This window comes from Mytilus californianus, unplaced genomic scaffold (assembly GCF_021869535.1).
Source record: "Mytilus californianus isolate M0D057914Y unplaced genomic scaffold, xbMytCali1.0.p SCAF_12, whole genome shotgun sequence".
Lineage (NCBI taxonomy): Eukaryota > Metazoa > Mollusca > Bivalvia > Mytilida > Mytilidae > Mytilus > Mytilus californianus.
In genome coordinates this window covers 16,020,986-16,041,273 of record NW_026262604.1, presented here as the reverse complement: position 1 = coordinate 16,041,273, position 20,288 = coordinate 16,020,986, and the positions used below count along the sequence as shown (strand labels likewise).

Genomic DNA, 20,288 nt, shown 5'->3' with positions numbered 1-20,288 from the left:
TGAAAGACGGTTATATTAATGAAACAAACTTATCAATTTTTGGCAGGTCAAGGAAATTGTTCATATGTTAAACTAAACATACAATAAAAGTGACCACACAGCTTTCCTGGATCATCGAAGAATACCTTATATTTCCGATTCTGTATCAAACATTTTAAAAAGAAAACGACGGACTCGTTAGAAGCGAAAAATTGTCAATGGGATAGCAATAAAATAACGTAAATGAACAACAAAGACATAATTTCGAGGCCTCGTCGGTACTTGGAAAATGAAGAACAACTATTAAAGCATTGTTCATTTGCTTCTCGTGTCATCAAGAAGAAAGAGGGATCTTGTGTCATGAATAGGTACACTTTATCATTTTGCTAACATTAGCAGGAGGGCAACATGCGGTTTTAAAAAAAAGACAAGTGTCAATACAATATATAGAGCTCTAATTCGTACAGATAATATAAAAATAAGAAGATGTGGTATAATTGCCAACGAGACAACTCTCCACAAGAGACCAAATGACACAGAAATTAACAACTATAGGTCACCGTACGGCCTTCAACAATGAGCAAAACCCATACCGCATAGTCAGCTATAAAAGGCCCCGAAATGACCAATGTAAAACAATTCATACGAGAAAACTAACGGCCTAATTTATGTACAAAATATGAACGAAAAACAAATATGATACACAGAAACAAACGACAACCACTGAATTACAGGCTCCTGACTTGGGACAGACACAGCAAGGAAATTGAGAAGTTAGATGTAATAAGGACTATCAAAAATGTATTGACAATATCACTAATGGCGATTCCCTAAATAAAAACAATAAAATAATAATAAAAAGACAACAGTTTTCGCTTTGAATATTGGAAACAAAACAAAGTCAATTTAAAAAATCTATTTTACAACCTGTCAAAATGTTATATTCAGTTTATAATTGTTATTTATCAACTTCAACATATAAATAACCAGAACAGTGCTTTAATTAAATATTGTAAGAACTATACAAATAACATTCAAATATTTCAATATGTTTTATCACAAATAAATATAAATAGTTGATAACCAAAAACATAAATAACAAAGTTGTTGGAACAATAGCATCTTCGTCTTTGCTACCATTCTAATAAAGTTCTACCTCATTCAGAAAAAAGGCAACAGTATTTTCCGATGTTCAAATCTCTTAAAACGATTAAGAACATGCAAATCAATGCAGTGGAAAAAATGATAGAATTGCATGAACTTAAAAAAAGCGAGACCGGAGACTGGAAACCAATTTGTGATGGTGACCGTAAAACTTGTGTAATGTCAATTTTGGTCATTCCTCCTCATAACTCTGTTTGAGCAGATTTACACACGGTACCAATTTCCGTGTGCATGACAGGAGATTCTGTATTAGAGACCACAAAATATAAGTGTGTGATTGTACAAACCAACAGGCATAAACAAAACAGCATAAAACGTCTAATGTTGACTGTGTTTGAGTGAATAGTTTGTTAAAGTAAAGTTACCTAACTTATGCATTGTATTTAGAATCAAATTGAAACATTTAAATCAGCCCAGTTAGTTTGAATATGACATAGACATTTGCGTTTCTTTATGGTATATAAAATTAAGCTAGAGAACGGAAACTAAAAATTTTGCAATTTTTCCATTTATAAAGGGGCATACCTCTAGAACGGTTAAAGTGATGCCACCAAAATTTAAACTTTATCTGTGTTTTGTGGTAATAAGCATTGTGTATAAGTTTCATAACATTTGGTTGAGACAAACTCAAGTTAGAGAACGGAAACCAATTTTGGTTTACGTACGTACAGACGGACAAGGGTAAAACTTAATGCCCCCACCGTTACGGCAGGGGCATAAAAAGGTAAAATAACAAAAATACCGAACTCCAAGGAAAATTCAAATCGGAAAGTCCCTTATCAAATGGCAAAATCAAAAGCTCAAACACACCAAACGAAAGGAAAACAAATGTCATATTCCTGACTTGGTACAGGTATTTCCTTATGTAGAAAATGGTGGATTAAACCTGGTTTTATAGCCAGCTAAACCTCTCATTTGTATGCCAGTCGCATAAAATTCCATTATATTGACAACAATGTGTGAACAAAACAAACAGACATAATAGGTAAAAATGTCAAAAATAGGGGTACAGCAGTCAGCATTGTGTTATAATCTTAATCACTATAAAAGCCAACAAATATGTCAAAAAAGAAAAACAAAATGTCATATAGACAAAGCAGATAAGCAAAAATGAAAGACAATGTATAGTCAAACATGCTATATATGTCACCTCTATTAAGCCACAAAACTGTCAGGCCAGGTTACCCCTTTCATGTCATGTTGTAAAAATATCTAGGCATTTTGACCCTCAATTGAAAAGTCACCTCTCTTATGAGGTCATTTTTCTTTGGTTCCGAGTGTGACCTTTTACATACAGGTATATACGTTTTAAGCAAGCAATATACAATGACATTTCAATGATTAGCATAAACACTTTTAAATATTTGTTCATATTCAAAAAATTACAGAAAAATAGATCCAACAAATAAATGGTAGCCATCCTGATGTCATTACTTGATAAAAAAATAACAAAAATACCGAACTCCAAGGAAATCAAATCGGAAAGTCCCTTATAAAATGGCAAAATCAAAAGCTCAAACTCATCAAACGAATGGAAAACAATTGTCATATTCCTGACTTGGTACAGGCATTTCCTTATGTAGAAAATGGTGGATTAAAGCTGGTTTTATAGCTAGCTAAACCTCTCACTTGTATGACAGTTGCATAAAATTCCATTGTGTGAACAAAACAAACAGACATAATAGGTCAAAAATAGGGGTACAGATAAATGACACATGATCGAGCTCAGTTTAAATAGTAACTTAAGTAAACTGAAACGTTCTTTTTAAAACAAAATCTCTGAGTCAATACTCACACGTTATTCAAAATTTTGTATTACATGCATATTGCGAATATTAAATATATAATAAAAACTCAATATTACAATTTCAATTTTCCTAAAAAGGATTACCCTAAATTACGTTGCTGTATATACAAATCCCAATCATGTAAAATTGATTGAGTTAAAGAAAACTATAAACTTAGCGTATCGTTCAACTTAATAAAGCGTGCAATTATATTGTGTAGAATTAGACTTAAAGTCGACAAATCCTGTGTCCTCCGTTTAATCACTTTACAGTTTGTAATTTTTTCACTCAAAATACAATAATGCTAGCAATACAATTATAATGTAGATTTTGTCTTAAAGAGTACTAGTCCTGTGTCCTCCGTTGCTATGTAGCCCTCTTTGGGTTTTCTCTCCCATTGAGATGATATCTCTTCTATTGTTTTGTTCTTCGTTTCTGGTAGATATTTTAATAAAAATACCCAGAAAATCGCAAGAAATCCAGTGAATGGTAGAAAGGAATAATGTCCAATAGCTTTCTAAAAAAACAAAAAAAAATATAAATACATATATCGTGGAAAGTTTAACATTTTGTAGAAATAGCTATCAGCAAAATGAAAACCAACTTATGTTCGCGTTAAATATTTTTTAGCCGACTGCAAGGCGACCATATTTTCGCTACTTAATGCATTATAAAAGAGAAGACAAAAAGATCCAAATTCGATATATTCATGAAGATTCAAATTTTGAGTTATCTTATTCATAGTATTACAGTTGCATTTATTTGATAAATGTATTTGTTTTTAGTTACAATAACTGTTTTATGAATATCGCATTTTTATTCGAAATGAGGGGATGCTAGTGTGCATATATCCCAATTGACAATTATTGTCACATTAACCTATTATGTCTGTTTTGGTTGCTTACCCAATTTTGTCAATATAACGGAATTATAAACAATTGTCATACAAGTGAGAGGTTTACCTAGCTACCCAGGTTAAACGCACCATTTTCTTCGGAAAATACCTGTACCAAGTTAGGAATATGGAAGTTGTTTTCACTTGTTCCGTTGATTGATAGCGTTTCATTTTGTCCGTTTTATGGACTTCCCATTTTTAAATTTGCCTTGTTTCGATTTGAGCGTTCCTCGTGAAGGTAAAGCCAGAAAAAAGCGTATTGAGCGCACGAAATTTTGTAAACTGTTTAATAGTACGTCTACTTAATAGAAGTGCTATTATTATACTTGAAGAATATTTGCACCTTATAGAACATGTTATTATTTACCAGAAGTATAATTTTACCTAACATAACATTTTATTATTTACCTAGAGCATACTTGTACCTAATAGAATATATTAATGTTTACCTGAAGTATATTTTAAGCTATCATAACATTTTATTATTTACCTAGAGCATACTTGTACCTGATAGAACATATCATTATTTACCTAGCGCATACTTGATAATGTTCTCCTAAATAATATTTATGTACGTTTCGGCAATAAAGTTTATCTACAGGTTGTAGGTATTCCTATGGGCACCAATTGCGCCCCTTTAATAGCAAGCATGCGCCCCTTTAATAGCAAGCAGACTTGTTCTTGTACTGTTATGAGTCACTGTTTATGACCAAACTCAGTAAAGACCCGTCTTAATTGCATTTAATTGATAAATTTAACAACACATATCGTTATCTAGATGATGTTTTTTCGTTAAATAATCATGAATTTTCTAAATATACTACCGAAATTTACCCAAAGGAACTTATTTTGAATAAATCAAGTATAAACGGTAAAAACTATCCTTTCCTAGATTTAGATATTTCAGTTCCACACGGGAAACACTACACTTAAATTTACGACAAAAGGGACGATTTTTCATTCTATATTGTTAATTTTCCTCTTTTTTTTGGACAGTGATGTTCCTTTGGCACCATCTTAGAGTGTTCTTATATCACAACTCGTTCGCTATGCTCGTGTCTGTTGTGATGTTTTGGATTTCAATGAACGTAATCTATACATACATATATTACTGGTAAATTATTAAGTCAGGGATTTCATTACCACTAATTACTTAAAACCTTTACTAAGTTATTCCATAGATATAAAAATTTGGTTTTGAAGTTTGATTGTACGTGTAGAAAACTTATTTCAAACGTGATAGCACATCCTAATTTTTACGGATATGGTGTTTACCTAGCCCGGCAATTTAGATACGATCCGGGTAAACTTATTGATCCTTTAAATAAACTTATTCTAAAAGGTTACCAATTCAACACTATAATTAGATCTTTGAATGTTGTTTTTTTTTTTGTATTGATATTGACTTTGTTTTCAGTATATCAAAATCAAACTAAATATTATTTTTAAAACATATGCGCATTCATGGCTCTACAATCTGTCGATACCTGTATCTTGGCATTTCACAAGGTCATGTTTTTCTCTTGACTGTTAATGACGTCTTTACACTAAATCCATTGGATGTTGGATGTGTACTGATTGATATTTTAGTCTTAGATGCATGATTTTTTTTATTACTTGTTATTGGCTTTGAACTAGCTGTCAGAAACTGCGAGTACTCTCAGATCTGTACTTCGTGTCTTTTTGTTGTTGGGATGTATAAGTACCCTGCCACGTGAACTCTTATTAGATGTATTTCTATTTGTGTCCATCTGATGAGTTAAGCCTTTTCCAAATGATTTTTAAAGTTTGTTCTTATGTTGTACTATTAAACCACTATCCCAGGTTAGGGGAGAGTTGGGCACCCGCTAACATGATTAACCACGCCACATTCTGTATGTGCCTGTCCAAAGTCAGGAGCCTGTTATTCAGTGGTTGTCTTTTGTTTCTGTGAATCATATTTGTTTTTTGTTCATTATTTTGTACATAAATTAGGCCGTTAGTTTTCTCGTTTGAATTGTTTTACATTGGTCATTTCGGGGCCTTTTATAGCTGACTATGTGGTATTGGTTTTGCTCATTGTTGAAGGCAAGCATACCGAATCTTCTTCATTTTATTTGTACCTAATAGAACATGTTATTATTTACCAGGTCTATACTTTTACCTAACATAACATTTTATTATTTACCTAAAAAGTAAAATAACAAAAATACCGAACTCCAACGAAAATTCAAATCGGAATGTCCCTTATCAAATGGCAAAATCGATAGCTCAAACACATCAAACGAATGGAAAACAACTGTCATATTCTTAACTTGGTACATGCATTTTCTCATGTAGAAAATGGTGGATTTAACCTGGTTTTATAGCTAGCTAAACCTCTCACTTGTATGGCAGTCGCATTAAATTCCATTATATTGACAACAATGTGTCATACTTGTACCTAATAGAACATTTTTTTCATTTACCTGAAGTATACTTGTACATAATAGAACATGTTATTGTTTACCTGAAGAATAGGGTAAAGGTATCCAACAGCAAAGTTAGATATCCAGTTGATCAGAACACTGATACTCATTGCTGCTGGCCTTGGACCTTGTGAGAATAACTCTGCAACAATCATCCATGGTATCGAACCTGTCAATTTTTTTAATAATTGATTAATATTTTACTACGTGACAAATATTTACTATATGTCAAATATTTTACTAGTTGGCAATAATTTCACTACTAGTACTTGAAAAATATTTTACTAATTGACCAAAATTTTACTAGTTGATCAATATTTTTCTGATTGATAAATACATGAAATATTTTACTAAATGACGAAAATTTAACAAGTTGCGGAATATTTTACTTACTGATATATATTTTACTAATTAATAAATAGTTTACAAATTAACCAATATTGTACTAATTGATAAATATTTTACTAAATGACAAATATATTACTAATTGATAAAAATCATAGCCATATCTTTTTGGCTGCGCGAAAACACAGCCATATTGGGGACATTGACTTCAAAATGTATAATAAATTTCAATTGAAAGGACAATCTTTCATTGTTGCTGTGTTTGCATTAATGTCATTTGGGGTGTTTGGTTTTGATGGCAGACAAGGGTCGATACCGCTGCTGGTGAACTATTAATTACCAGGGGTATCATCAGCTCAGTAGTCAGTACTTCGGTGATGACATGATTTATAACATACCTTTCTTAATTCATTCCTTAATTTATTTTTTGCAATTTAGGGCTTGAGACACACGTGTTTATTGTTGAATATCGTATATAAAAACCATAGATGTTCAGTGTTTTTGTGTCGTTAGATTGCTCTCTCAGTGTCGTCAATGTTGTACACTTTTTTTTACACAAATATTTTTCATTTTTATATTTCATAGTTTTTAATAATCAAATATATGTATAAATCTATGTAAATAATTCTGTGGTTGCATTTTCCTTACCTGGACCAATAGCAAAGAATACTACAAAACACAAGGAAACAACAATAGTTGCTATTTTAACCCACTTGGCTTGGTCCTGAAACACAAATGAAATTATATGTAATGCTTTAAAATTTCATACATGAAACTATTTTTAATACCCGAATTCTAATTCCGTTATAGTGGATATTTCGACTGTGTGTTATAAATCAATTTGAAGGCTACGTGATTCTCCAAATTCCTATATAAATAAGAAGCTGCGGTAGTTTACTAATGTTCTAGACTTGTAAATCCATTAGACTATACCAACGCAAATTGCCTCCAAGGATATTTTTATTCTACAAACTTCATTAAGATACAACGGCTTGCTTTGCTCATATGGGAATAACACAAATTTCTTGGAATCCATGAAATATTCAAAATATGTTCCTCGTTTAATATAATTTGCTCAGTTTAATGTTATAAGTTCTTAATGTATATTCTACTATTCGGATATTTTTTCTTGTATATATTAATTACCTGAAACACCAGTGATAGTGTTATTAGAATGCTGAAAATGAACATTCCAGCCAGTCCAGTCAAGTGCAAAGTTCTTCTTCCTATTATGTCCATAAGTGGTATTGTAATGAGCGATACAACGACCATGATAGCACCAATCCCGCTGGTCGCATGAGCAGCTGTTATTTCTGAAACACCTGCACTTTTGAAAAGTGTTGCTGAATAATAAAATATCTGAAAATAAATTAAGAAAGAGTGTGAGAGATAAGATATGAACATCCAACAAAATTCTAATAATTAAGAAGCGAATGCAAGACAATAGGTTATATTCAATTAAGGTGGTACCAAACACATTGACTAAAATTAATTTGGCTCGTTTAATTTTCATGAAATTTTGACAAAATAGTTACTTTGACCCTTTGACAAAAATATAAAAATTTCAAAAAACTTGAACCACACACTTTATCGGAAAATTTCATTGGATATATAGCGGTTTGACAAGCACTAATTTTGATCATTGAGAAGCTTAATATTTCCTTAACAATATAACGTGATTAAAACGTTCAGCTGATTTTTACAGAGTTATCTCCCTGTAGTTTTATGTACCACCTTAAATGAAATAATGCAAAGAAAAAGTAGAAACATCCTACAAAATCAAAATGTATCAGGTATATAAAAATAAGAAGATGTGGTATGATTGCCCATGAGACAACTCTCCACAAGAGACCAAAGGACACAGAAATTAACAACTATAGGTCACCGTACGGCCTTCAACAACGGGCAAAACACATACCGCATAGTCAGATATTAAAGGCCCCGAAATGACAAATGTAAAACAATTTAAACGAGAAAACTAACGGCCTAATTTATGTACAAAATAATGAACGACAAAACAAATATGATACTTATTGTATTGAATTGGAAACTTTTATGCTGTATTACTTACTGCATTGATACCCGACAACTGTTGTGACAAATGCATAATGACACTGATGACAAGAGGCATCCACAGAGATTTCTTCTTAAACAAATGCAACATGCCAATCTGCAAAAATATTTTTATTATAAAACAATTAAATGACAAGGTTTGAAGGTAAGCTGAAATATAATTAGTTTAATAAGACTGAATCCGCCATGCTTTAATGTGTCTGTTCCTAGTCAGAAACCTCCTCTTTAGTTGAATCTTAGTAGGATTTTTTTGCAATAAGAAATGTTATGTCAATGGCAGATCTTAGGTCACTTATTTTTAATTTGTTTACAACAAGCCTAGACTCAGGGCTATTGAGTTTTTAAGATATAGAAACTTGTCTGCTGTTGAAGATCGTATATAGATACCTAGATGTCTTTTAAGTATTTTTAAAAAGTTTGCATTATCAAAATATGTTAACTAAAAGCACCATAAAGCAATGTAAAAACATTTCAATTCATTTATGATTGTTATCTCATGGTATCATAGTGTCATTTGAAAAGTATGAAACAGCCTTCAATACATAAAATGTTAGAACCATGATATCTTTGAAATGCTAAGAATTAATAAGTATATAAGCAATTGTTGATATATAAAGAGCTGTCAAATTAAGCATATTCCCAGCTAAACAGGTAGAAGTTTCATAAAAGTGGTAATAAGTAAAAATTCCATTCCAATCCGTTCAAACATAATATTAATGGTATTGTCACCAAGGCAAGCAAACAAAAGAATACCAGACATACTCACAACTTTGCATTTAATTTTATAAGAAATTGCTAAACGGCCCATTGTTCTTCTGTTTCTGACCAAAATGTTTGTTTTTATGTATTCCTTGTAAGCATTAAATGTAATTGCATGACAAATTATCAAAACATACATCAACGGTCATACAACTCATCTGTAATAAGTTAGCCAATTAACCTTAGCTGATTACTGTTTGACAGAACTACTATTTGATAAAATTATTTGTTTACTGCACGATTGAAAACATTTAATTGAAGTGATTAAATTGTTTTATTATCTATGCTTTTACTGTAATTGGAGTAGTATGGACCAAGGCTAGGAGCAACAATCAAACATAATAACAATACAAACAATCATACTAATATATTATAATGCATCTTAAAGTATAATCTTAAAAATAAGCAAACTGCTTATACCGGTATGAGCTAAAGGGCAAATATTGAATTAATTTTGCAGTGGTAACTAAAGATTAAACATTGCATAGTAACCAATGAAAGGCAATATACTGAATTGGCGATATCCTCCTTTTTACATAATTGTAATTGGTTTACCATAACTCCAATCATATATACAACCTCTCATTGCTATTTTGAGAACCGATAGATGCATGCACCATATTTTTTTTTTAATTATTTGTCGTGATAAATTTGAATATCTTAGTATATATTCAATTGATAAATTGCTTGACATGTACATGGATAGGCTGTTTAGAATGTTCAGCTTCATGGACTATGTTTTTGTGTTGTCAAAAATAGTAATGAGTTCTGGAAAATATAACCAACCAAACAGTTTCATAAGCGTTTTGATTGCTTGAACGCATTTTTTTCCAAAAAAAGGTATAATACAAATTTCCGTGCGCCCATCACTTATTTCTGGAATGCTTTTCATCGGGAATGACGAAAGTATGAACACTTCAGGGCATAAAACAGCCCATAAAAAATTTCCACTTATAGTCTAATGTCAATTTTGCCTGATGTAGTTGTCACCTTTATATTATTAAATAGTGTTTGGAGTGGAAATTTTTATAAAACATGTACAAGTTTAATAATGACAGGGCAAAAACGCCGACTATATATTTCTGAAATGATAATGCCAGCTTTATAATTATTGTTGATATATTCAAAGGAACTTACTGAGATGTCTCTCAGAATTAGACAAGTGATACATGAAAATGGAGGCAATGGTCATAACTACAACTTCATTTTAGCGTTGTAGGCTAACGTCTAATTTACATCATTGCCTTATTTTACAAAGGGCTGATAATTGAATGATAAATTACCTTAGCCTCTGCTCGACTATTCGACTGCTCACGTTTCATTTCTGATATGTCTGCATCAACCATGGAGGTTCCTCTCAATGTACGTAATGCTGTAATATAAATGCATATATGAGAGTTTGGTTTGGGTTCTTCATTTCTTTATGCTTTAGTTGTTTTGCAATTTTTCTCTATTCTTTACTTTTTTTGACATTATTCTACATTATTTATATAAATCATTTTTTCCATTTTCAGGGCCATTTTCTCTCTTTTTTTTGTACCCATTATTATTTGTTCTGTTCATCATATATATAATTTCATATATAGAACATTACATCCCATGTACTATATTCAACCATATACTTGTTATGGTTCTTTTTACAGTAACTGGGAAATCACGATATAGGACCGAAGTTCCAAATTTTAGTCCAACTGAGAACTGACATTCATTTAAATGCCATTTAAAACAAGACTGAGCTATTTGAGTATTTGAATAAAGTCATATGTTAAAATAAGGTATTAATTTGAGGGCAGAAGACTTATGCTGATTGAACAGGAATGCTTAATACCCCAAAAATTACACTATTAAATGAATTTAAGTCTTAAACGCTCACTTTCATTTTTATATTCTCTGAAAAGTCTCAACAATAAATTTTTAGGTCATCATCAGTTCTTCTGTCAATTTTCAGAGTAATATACTGCGCAAAATTCAGCACTGTTCAGACAACTTGGTTGCAGTCAAACAATTCAGCATTGTTCAGACAATTTGCTTGAAGTCAAACAATTCAGCACTGTTCAGTGGCTTTTCGGACATTTCAGTATGTTGTTGACGTGTACAGGTAAATAACAACTAGAGAACCATCTGAACATAGACAGAACAGCTCTTAATTGGCTGCAAGCGCATTATCTAGACAGTACTGAATTTTCCGCAGTGGATAGTCTAAATAAAACTCATCATAGATACCAGGATTAAAATTTTGAAACCCCAGATGCACGTTTCGTCTACAAAAGACTCATTAGTGACGCTCGAATCAAAAAAGTAAAAAAGGCCAAATAAGTTATGATGTTGAAGAGCATTGACAAAAAGACTGACAATGACTTATTTTGATGTTGTAATGTTATACCACTATTTCAGGTTTTGGGGAAGGTTGGTGCCTTTTGAAACGTTTAAACCCGCTACATTTTATGCTCCTGTCCTAAGTCAGGAACCTGTTGTTCAGTGGTTGTCGTTTGTTGGTGTGGTTCATAAGTGTTTCTCGTTTCTCGTTTTTTATAAAGATTAGACCGTTGGTTTTCCTGTTTGAATTGTTTTACACTAGTCTTTTTGGACCCTTCATAGCTTGCTGTTCGGTGTGAGCCAAGGCTCCGTGCTGGAGGCCGTACTTTGACCTATAATTGTTTACTTTTTACATATTGTGACTTGGATAGATAGTTGACTCATTGGCACTCATACCACCTCCTCTTATTACTAGTAATATATATTAAGAATTTATTGTTCAGTCTTTTAAGGGCTCTTCAGATCAAAATGGCCGTTTAAGATCAAAATTGATTTTCTAGTATTAGGAAAGAAACTAGTAAATAGAGATATGAAACATTAAATCAAAAAAAAAGCCTTAAAGCTGTTCGAAATATCAAATATTTAAGTGAAACTTGTTATAAAAAGCTATCTTTTGAATCGTGCACAGAAGCAATGACCATTCGATGCATGGTAATTCGGGAACTGACAGTCATCCAGGAGCAGCACCGATTCCGTGGTGATAATATAAACGTAGGAAACTCGTTTCAAGGTGTATACAAATTCATTCTGGAATAATCTAAAACACAATTTGGAAACCACAAGACGCCAAAAGAAGGCATCATATACCTTAAAAATTGCTGTAAATAAACCAAAAAAACGAACAAAGCAGGAAAGTTGTCCGTGTCCGTAGCTATTTGTTGTGTTGTGTCATAAACAGATCTGAACAGGTGTAACACGATGGTTGTCCTAATGGAGCAGAAAATGTTGATCCTTCCGGTTTTCGATGGGGTTCCTGTTGCTAAACCTACAGTTTACTGTGAAGTAATATATTGACGACATATCTATGTATTTTTCTTTTGGTCAAGGTTTTATCTGTCTTTCTTCGATTGTGTTTTTAGCCACTTTTATAATGACAAAAATGCAACAGAACAACATCAGTTTACTTACAGCTAAGAGCTTTTTCTTCCTGTTCCTTTGTTATCAGAAGATATCTTGGACTTTCGGGACAAAACGGCATAACTAATAACTGAAGAGCACATGGTATTATGCAAAGACCTGAAATTTAGTAATATCAGAATAAGCTCGAAACTATTTTTTCTTCTAATGAAAACCAATTTCGTTAAAACCATAAATTTAACAAATGTCCAAAGAATAATAAACCCAATGTGATTTCTAAAACATGGAACGCCTGAAAAATGTGAATAACATAATCACATAGATCTCTGCTTTCTCAATGAGGACATTGTAAAAACATTATAAAGTTTAAAGCAGAATTTAAAACTCAATACAATTTTGTGTAGATCCGAAATTGTGTGATATGTGAAGCAACTAACTTTTTCTTTATTCTTCTTGGATAAGTTGAAATGTTGTGATTTCATATCAGAACTACCTACTGTGAATGGTGTCTTGTGTATTCTTAACATGCATTTACGTTAAATCTGTCAATGCAGATATTTTCCTTACGAAGTTTTGTAAACGATAGGGGCAAACACAATTTGAACTTTAACATTGCAACTTCTTCCTTCGTATTATAATGTATGTTAAATGCATTCTTCATGGTCTTATTAAAAAGTTAATTTTGGTCTAATATTGATTTATTCAAAAGGCCATAACACTAGAAAATCCCTTAGAAACAAAAAGTTACGTTTTATTTTCATTTACCTAATAACACGTGCCAGTTTTGGCCAGTACCGAGCACCTCGGGAAATCCAAGAACTTGTGACAGTAGTATACCGATGACTACACCAAACTGATGTAAGGTACCGAGTGCACCTCTGATGTTAGGAGTGGAGATTTCTGACAGATATAACGGCGTTAATCCGGTATATAATCCTACAAAAAATATTTAAAAAAATGATTATTTGATAGGTTGGTCCTTGACATCACGCAGGTAGTCATAATAATATATAACACGAACCTCGCCAGCGCAATTCGACTATTGAGGCGGTTACAAAAATACGTAGACATAACACATGTAAAACACTTTAAATGATTTTATGCAAGTACAGTTCTATAAGCGCAGAATTTCACTCAATTTATTTATAGATTATTTTCTAGGATGTTATTTCGACAATTGTACACATACTGCATGATACATTAGTACTTTAAGTTAAGTTAATGATATTTAATATTGATTGTGAATGATATTTCTAGCACCTGATTACAGTAAACAAGTGAATATTGATTCTGCTAGTTCATGCACTATAGTAATGTGTATTGTTATCTTTTGAAATCTAAGTGGTATGTGCACTATTGAGATTTAACGATTATTTTATGTTCCATTAAATTTTGAATTGAAACATAAGCAGTTGTAATTTTGCCCACGGAATCAAGCAAACAATAAGATTTATCAACAAAAGTATACATTATTCATGGTTTATTAAGCATATTCGAACATTTAAGAATCTCTATTTCCGTCTACGTAATTTTGATAGCGTCGTCTCAGTGTTCTCGTAACTGAAGTCTTGATCAATCAGAATGTTCTAGAAAGTGACGTGTAATTTATGTTACACCATTTCTAATTGGTCCATTTAACTAGGCTTAACTGATTTCACTTACCACAGTTGAATCCCACCAGAAATCTTCCAGCAATAACCATCTCATATGAGCTTGCATGTCGACTGAAGAACATCAAACAAGCAGCAGCAATACCAGGTAGAGTATTTAATATCAGCCCAAATTTTCTAAAAGATAAAAATAGGAATAGAATACATGTGTGATATTCACATTGACGCAGCAACCCTAGACTACGATTATCAAGAATACAATTAAAGGTCAACATGTACAACCCTTCAATAATAGAAAAGGGTTTATAAAATATGTCATGTTCCTAACTGCCCCTAGTCTAAAACAGTTGAAAAGATAAGCAAAGATCTGCAATCAATATGAATTTCCCTAAATGACAAAAAAACACAACCTCTGACAGGTCTCCAGACTTGGGACAGGCACATACATGACGTTTAACGTTTTTTTTTTAATGTCAAAAATACACCTTCTAATAAATTATATTTAATGTTAAATATGATCATAACATTTTCAAAAGAATCCAAATCTTCAGTCTTGATAAAAAAAAGTCTATCTTTTCGTTTATGTAGGACATTCTGATCTAAAATTTGACACATGAGTTTACTTCATGCAAATTAAAGTTAGCACGTGACCTTACATAACTAGACAATGACATTGTATTTGAAAAGAGGCTAGCTATTGATATTTCATTATCTGTGTTAAGATCAAACAAATGTATTAAACTTTGTCACTCTTTCTCACAGTTGGATTATTCACGTTTCTACTATCTGTAGTTGATTGACATCAAGTCTCGGGGAAAGTAAACGTAAACATTTGTAATTTCAATTTTAGTACCTTCCAAAGAAATCAGCCCACCATCCTGCAATTAATCCTCCGATCATTCCTCCAACAGCAAAGATGGCCACCAACAATGAGTATAGATTGATGACCGTATCCTCTGAGAATTGTTCTCCTGTCCGTTTGATGTGAGTTTCATTCATAAAGTCTTTAATTTTCTACAAACAGACAGACATTGATTTATGTAATGTGGGATGAAACGAAAAATAAGGGCATCTTTTAGTTTTTTTTTTTTTTGTTTTTTTTTTGGGTTGTATCTTCTTTGTTGTTGCTTTTTTTTAATTTTTACTATTAATTGTACTCGTCGGAATGGGAACGTTTAGCGAATAACAATTTATCAATCAATCATTCTACCGTGCTCAATGCAGAATTGTAGACTTAAGACTAAAGAAGAATAAAACTTGTAGGATTGCTAGTCAAACTCTTTGCATGGCTCTGAACATGTTAATAAAGAACTGCGCTTTGAAAACAGCACTTATAACTTTTCATTTTCAGATACTAACATTTCGAAATTCCGCATAATTTATCACAAAAAGAGAAATTTACACTTTTTGGGAACAAATTTCCACCATAATAAACCCCTATTGCAAAGGTTGCCAAACTGTAGTGAAGATAAAAAAAAGTTCTAAATACACATGGTTTAGTTTTATCACATTTGGGTGGAAATTTATGAGTTTTTGATTTTGACCTCTTTCGGACTAATTGCAAATTTTTGAACTAAAAAAGTCGATTCGAGATCAAACTGTTAAAGTAACATGTAGCAGACTGATTTGGGAATGCAATGTATTGAAGGAATATTTGTATTTCTAGACCAAAGACAGATAGATGTTGCAACTTACTCCTTCCGGTGCATTGATGACTCCGGTGTTGAATCCGAACTGTAGAGATCCTAGAACAGCTCCAAACACAGCTAACATTAACCGCCCTGTTATTTTCTGAAAATAAAGAACAGCATGCTATTTTCATAAGACGTTTGTGCGCGGTAATTTCGTACCACATTTTCTTAACTTTATACTTGTATGAAAACTATCCTTTGCAATGTGTAAGAAATAGAAATGTTCATGGTAGAAACCAAACCCCAAAATCAGATTTTCGCAGAATTCTTTAGAATTACCTTCCGATGTCCGGTGCTTCTAAGAAGGAACACACGGTATTCGAACAGCAACACTGACCTCTAGATGTTATTAGTTTTCATGTGTGTTGTTTATTTTTTTCTGAGTACCGTTTAGTTGCTGTTTCAAAGACTTGTACCCCATTTTCATTTGAAATATACATCATATGATAAGAGTTATAACATACCCCATCTGATTTGTCATTAATGGTTAGTTCTTTTTGTGACGAGACGGCAATGCTGATATCATCTGGAGTAGACATGTTGATAAGGTTTGATATTCTTAGTCTATTTTAATCTAAATCTCTTCATCTGGAAACAGAACAGAACATCATACAGGGTCATATTTATTTAGTTTTCTTGAGTACTGTAAACGTGTTTGCTGCCCACTTAAATTGATATTGAACCAAGTTCCTCAACTGTTTGACGTCTCTTAAACAAACCACTTATAAGGACGTACATCATTAACACTTGTATAACGGTGCATGTTGAATAAAGTAAGAATGTATTGGTTATTTGTTTTAAGTCTTTGGTTTTGCATTCTTTTGATTATTGCCATTCCAGAGGACAACATTTGTTTTCTTTGCCTTAATGCAAATATCTAACTAAAGAGGATTTAATGCACATAATACTCTTACCACAACGAGAGGTAACATTAAATTTGCTTGAGAAAGCTGCTACTTTTATTTTTTGTAAAAGCGGAAGGGCCTATATCTCCTGAATTCATTTCACTGAACAGTAATTTTCAAAACGTTCTTCTCGATCTTTTTCTTTTGATATTACGCACACGCACACTTTTTCTCGAAAATCCTGGTATACATATAAACGGCTCCATCCTGTTTACCTTTTAACAAAAACATTTTAAATGTATATAGTTAGTTATGCTTATTTCCTTAACTCGTATAAGTCAGCGCCCTCTATGCACTGTCGTTTTTCGAAGCTCGTAGTTAATCGGGTTATAAGTTCGTATGAATAAAATATAATCAAAAGCAAAGATACAAAAGTCGTCGTTTTAACATAATATTGCTCTAGTTTTATACTTTTTAAATCGTGGTGTACATTATAGCCTTAAGCTGTAAAACATTGTACTTCAAATAACATTGATATTTATAGCGAAAAAACGTAAAATGAACCTTCATTTGCATAAATTTTTGTTTGTTTACCTATTAAGATTTTTGACAAATATATTCATAGTTGGCGATCTGTGAAAACATAAGATGAAACGATCATCAACATGAAATGATCCGTAATAATATTTTAATGTGTTATTTGAAAATCGAATTTATGCAACATTCATCTACTAACGCGTGAAACATTAAATATCATTTACTTTCATATATTTATATGTATTTACACCCTTTTTGTGTAGATAACCAAATGAAATGGGGCATTGGTGATAATGGATGGCTGTTTAACGTCTAGTCGCAAATTAAATGCATATTCAGTACCAAAACATGTAAACGATCGAGATATGAATTTAAACACTGCTTTGTACTAGACCGACATGTTGAACCGGATTTTATACGTGCGAGGTCACAAGGCAACGGTTCGCAGTGAGACAGGTCATCCTACCCGAACACATAAGTTTGTTTCCAAGCCGACCAGTCTTTGCACTTACATCTTCATGCAGCCTGCTTAGCGAAGAAGCAACACATTCTAATTTCAAAATCATCGCTTTGACCATCAAACCCACGGCCTCTCAATCCCGAGTCGATCACGCTTCCTTGAGACCATCAAGACAGTTAACAGGGCAGGGAAGGAAGTAAGGTGGTTCCAAAATGAAATATCATATTACTAGAAAAATAGTGTGTACGTCCGAACTACTTTTTCTGGATTGACCTTTATCAGTTACATTCGAAACCCCTAAAAGTAAGACAAGGATGTATAGATGCTTGAATATGTTAAGAGATTATGACCACAGGGGACCTAAAAAAGTTAACCAAATCAATATACGATCAATTTTGCCAGAGAAAGTTGGAACCTTAATTTCTAATAATATCTTAATCTATTCACGAAAAAGTTTAGAAGTGTATGTAAATAATGTCAACCCCAAGTCCTTGAAACTATATTTACTATAACACTATGAAAGTGTTAGTCTACGTTTTTGTAGATCAAAAAATATACTGAATAACGAACAGAAATACCTAGAAAGTGAATTTCAAGTCTATAATATTACAATATAAAACCCTGAAATTGTTAATCTACGTTCTCGTTTCTAATTATTATTATTATTATTGTTGTTGTTATTATTATATTATTATTATTATTATTATTAGCTTCATGAAATATCAGATTTATGAAATATCAGATAGCTTAAAATGTGCTGAAAAGATTTAGAGTAAAAATAGATATTCCCCTGTGTTTGGTGTCAAAGTCTACTGAAATTCTGTATTCTTCAAATTGATACTACAATTTGATGATTTTTTGCGATTATATTTTCGTCTTTTTATTTGTTAATTATGTACCATGCATCAACCTCACGCTCAAAGTTTGGTACTGGTCAGTAGGTAAGCAGAGGTCATCAAAGATCATAAAGTGGACGTACGGCTGTGCATTTAGTTCTCATTGGTGAAATAACTGCACAGATATTATACAATGTTTTAAAATAGTTATCAAAGGTACCAGGATTATAATTTAATACGCCAGACGCGCGTTTCGTCTACATAAGACTCATCAGTGACGCTCAGATCAAAATATTTATTAAAAATTGACATACTTCTTTCTACAGTACAGGAACGGTGAGTCATGCTCATTGACAATTCCGGCATCGAGTCATATGGTACAAATATGCACTTTTATATATTAAACCCCCTGGAAGTATGAGAGTCTACTTTAATGTCTTTTGAGGTGACTCTGTAACAAAACAAATAATATGGGGAGTAAGGATTTAAACACTTCACAACGGACGACGGATGTCAAAGGTTGACAATGACCCCTAGGGCCAGGTGAGCTATAAAAAATATATGAAATGTGTGATCACATGAACTCGATCCGAACATGTCCCATATGGTTATAAATGTTTCATAATATTTACTTCTCATAATGTCCACGTGTCACTTCAACTGGTTCCAGGTGAAAAAAAATACATACGATGCTTAGATAATACATGAACATACCTTAAAATATTGTTCGAAATCTACATCTCCACCACAATAACGAGATAACAAATAAAATGTCAACTATACGATATCGATTAAAACTAGTCACTTGTACATTTTGTATATATTATGATGAAGGATGACAAGCCGGTGTATGTGTATGTAAACTATGTGTATAAAACACATTCACGTGGGTCATGTGAGATAAAATAGAGTGTTATGATGTGTTTTAAAATAGTACATGTATCTATAGATATGTGACACGGCACTTCTTTATCGGGGTTATCTATAATCCGATAATGGTATGAATAAGAGGAACTGCACTTTTAAAATATGTTTTAAATATTTATGTATACTCAACAACCAAACGCGACACTCCCATTCATTTCTTTGGAGTAAAAATCTCTATTGGCAAAAACTTTTTAAAAGCTATTAAATATTGGCAAAAACTTTTTAAAAGCTATTAAATATTGGCAAAACCTTTTTAAAAGCTATTAAATAAGTAAACATGTAAACATAACATTTCTGGAGTCTGACCATGTATAATAGCATCAAATTCTAAAAAACTGAGTATTTATTTTTGGTTCTGTTATAAAAACTACATTTTCAGCCCCAAAAGAGAAATTTTGCAAAATTGTGAAAACTGAATTGTGTGTTTTTACATGGAAACACATTAAAATAACTATCTACAGTTTCTTAATCGATTTTTTTAATTCTGAAAACCCAATTTGAAATTGACTAATCTCAGACTTGATTTTTGTTTTACCTAAA

The 20,288-nt window shown here is 32.1% G+C and overlaps 1 protein-coding gene across 2 annotated transcripts; it reads right to left on the bottom strand.

Moving 5' to 3' along the window:
- Positions 1-880: 880 nt before the first annotated feature.
- On the bottom strand, positions 881-19,693 carry LOC127721454 (glucose transporter type 1-like). Of its 2 annotated transcripts, XM_052228197.1 has the most exons (14): positions 19,536-19,693; positions 16,608-16,731; positions 16,148-16,243; positions 15,306-15,466; positions 14,505-14,629; positions 13,608-13,778; positions 12,894-13,001; positions 10,733-10,821; positions 9,457-9,540; positions 8,689-8,787; positions 7,764-7,976; positions 7,266-7,341; positions 6,314-6,441; positions 881-3,447 (listed from the first exon to the last, which is right to left on the bottom strand). In XM_052228197.1, exons 2-14 carry the CDS (start codon positions 16,680-16,682, stop codon positions 3,247-3,249), a joined length of 1,626 nt encoding a protein of 541 aa, XP_052084157.1. In that variant the 5' UTR covers positions 16,683-16,731; positions 19,536-19,693; the 3' UTR covers positions 881-3,246. The 2 variants fall into 2 exon arrangements, with proteins under 2 accessions (XP_052084157.1, XP_052084158.1); XM_052228198.1 differs by lacking the exon at positions 9,457-9,540.
- Positions 19,694-20,288: the final 595 nt, after the last annotated feature.

Coding starts and splice junctions, on each gene's coding strand:
- LOC127721454 (XM_052228197.1), bottom strand. CDS start 16,682: ATGTCTACTCCAGATGATATCAGCATTGCCGTCTCGTCACAAAAAGAA. Junction 10,822..12,893: donor GGAAGAAAAAGCTCTTAGCT/GTAAGTAAACTG, acceptor TTTATATTACAG/CATTACGTACATTGAGAGGA. Junction 6,442..7,265: donor ATTCTTTGCTATTGGTCCAG/GTAAGGAAAATG, acceptor AAAAATTGACAG/GTTCGATACCATGGATGATT.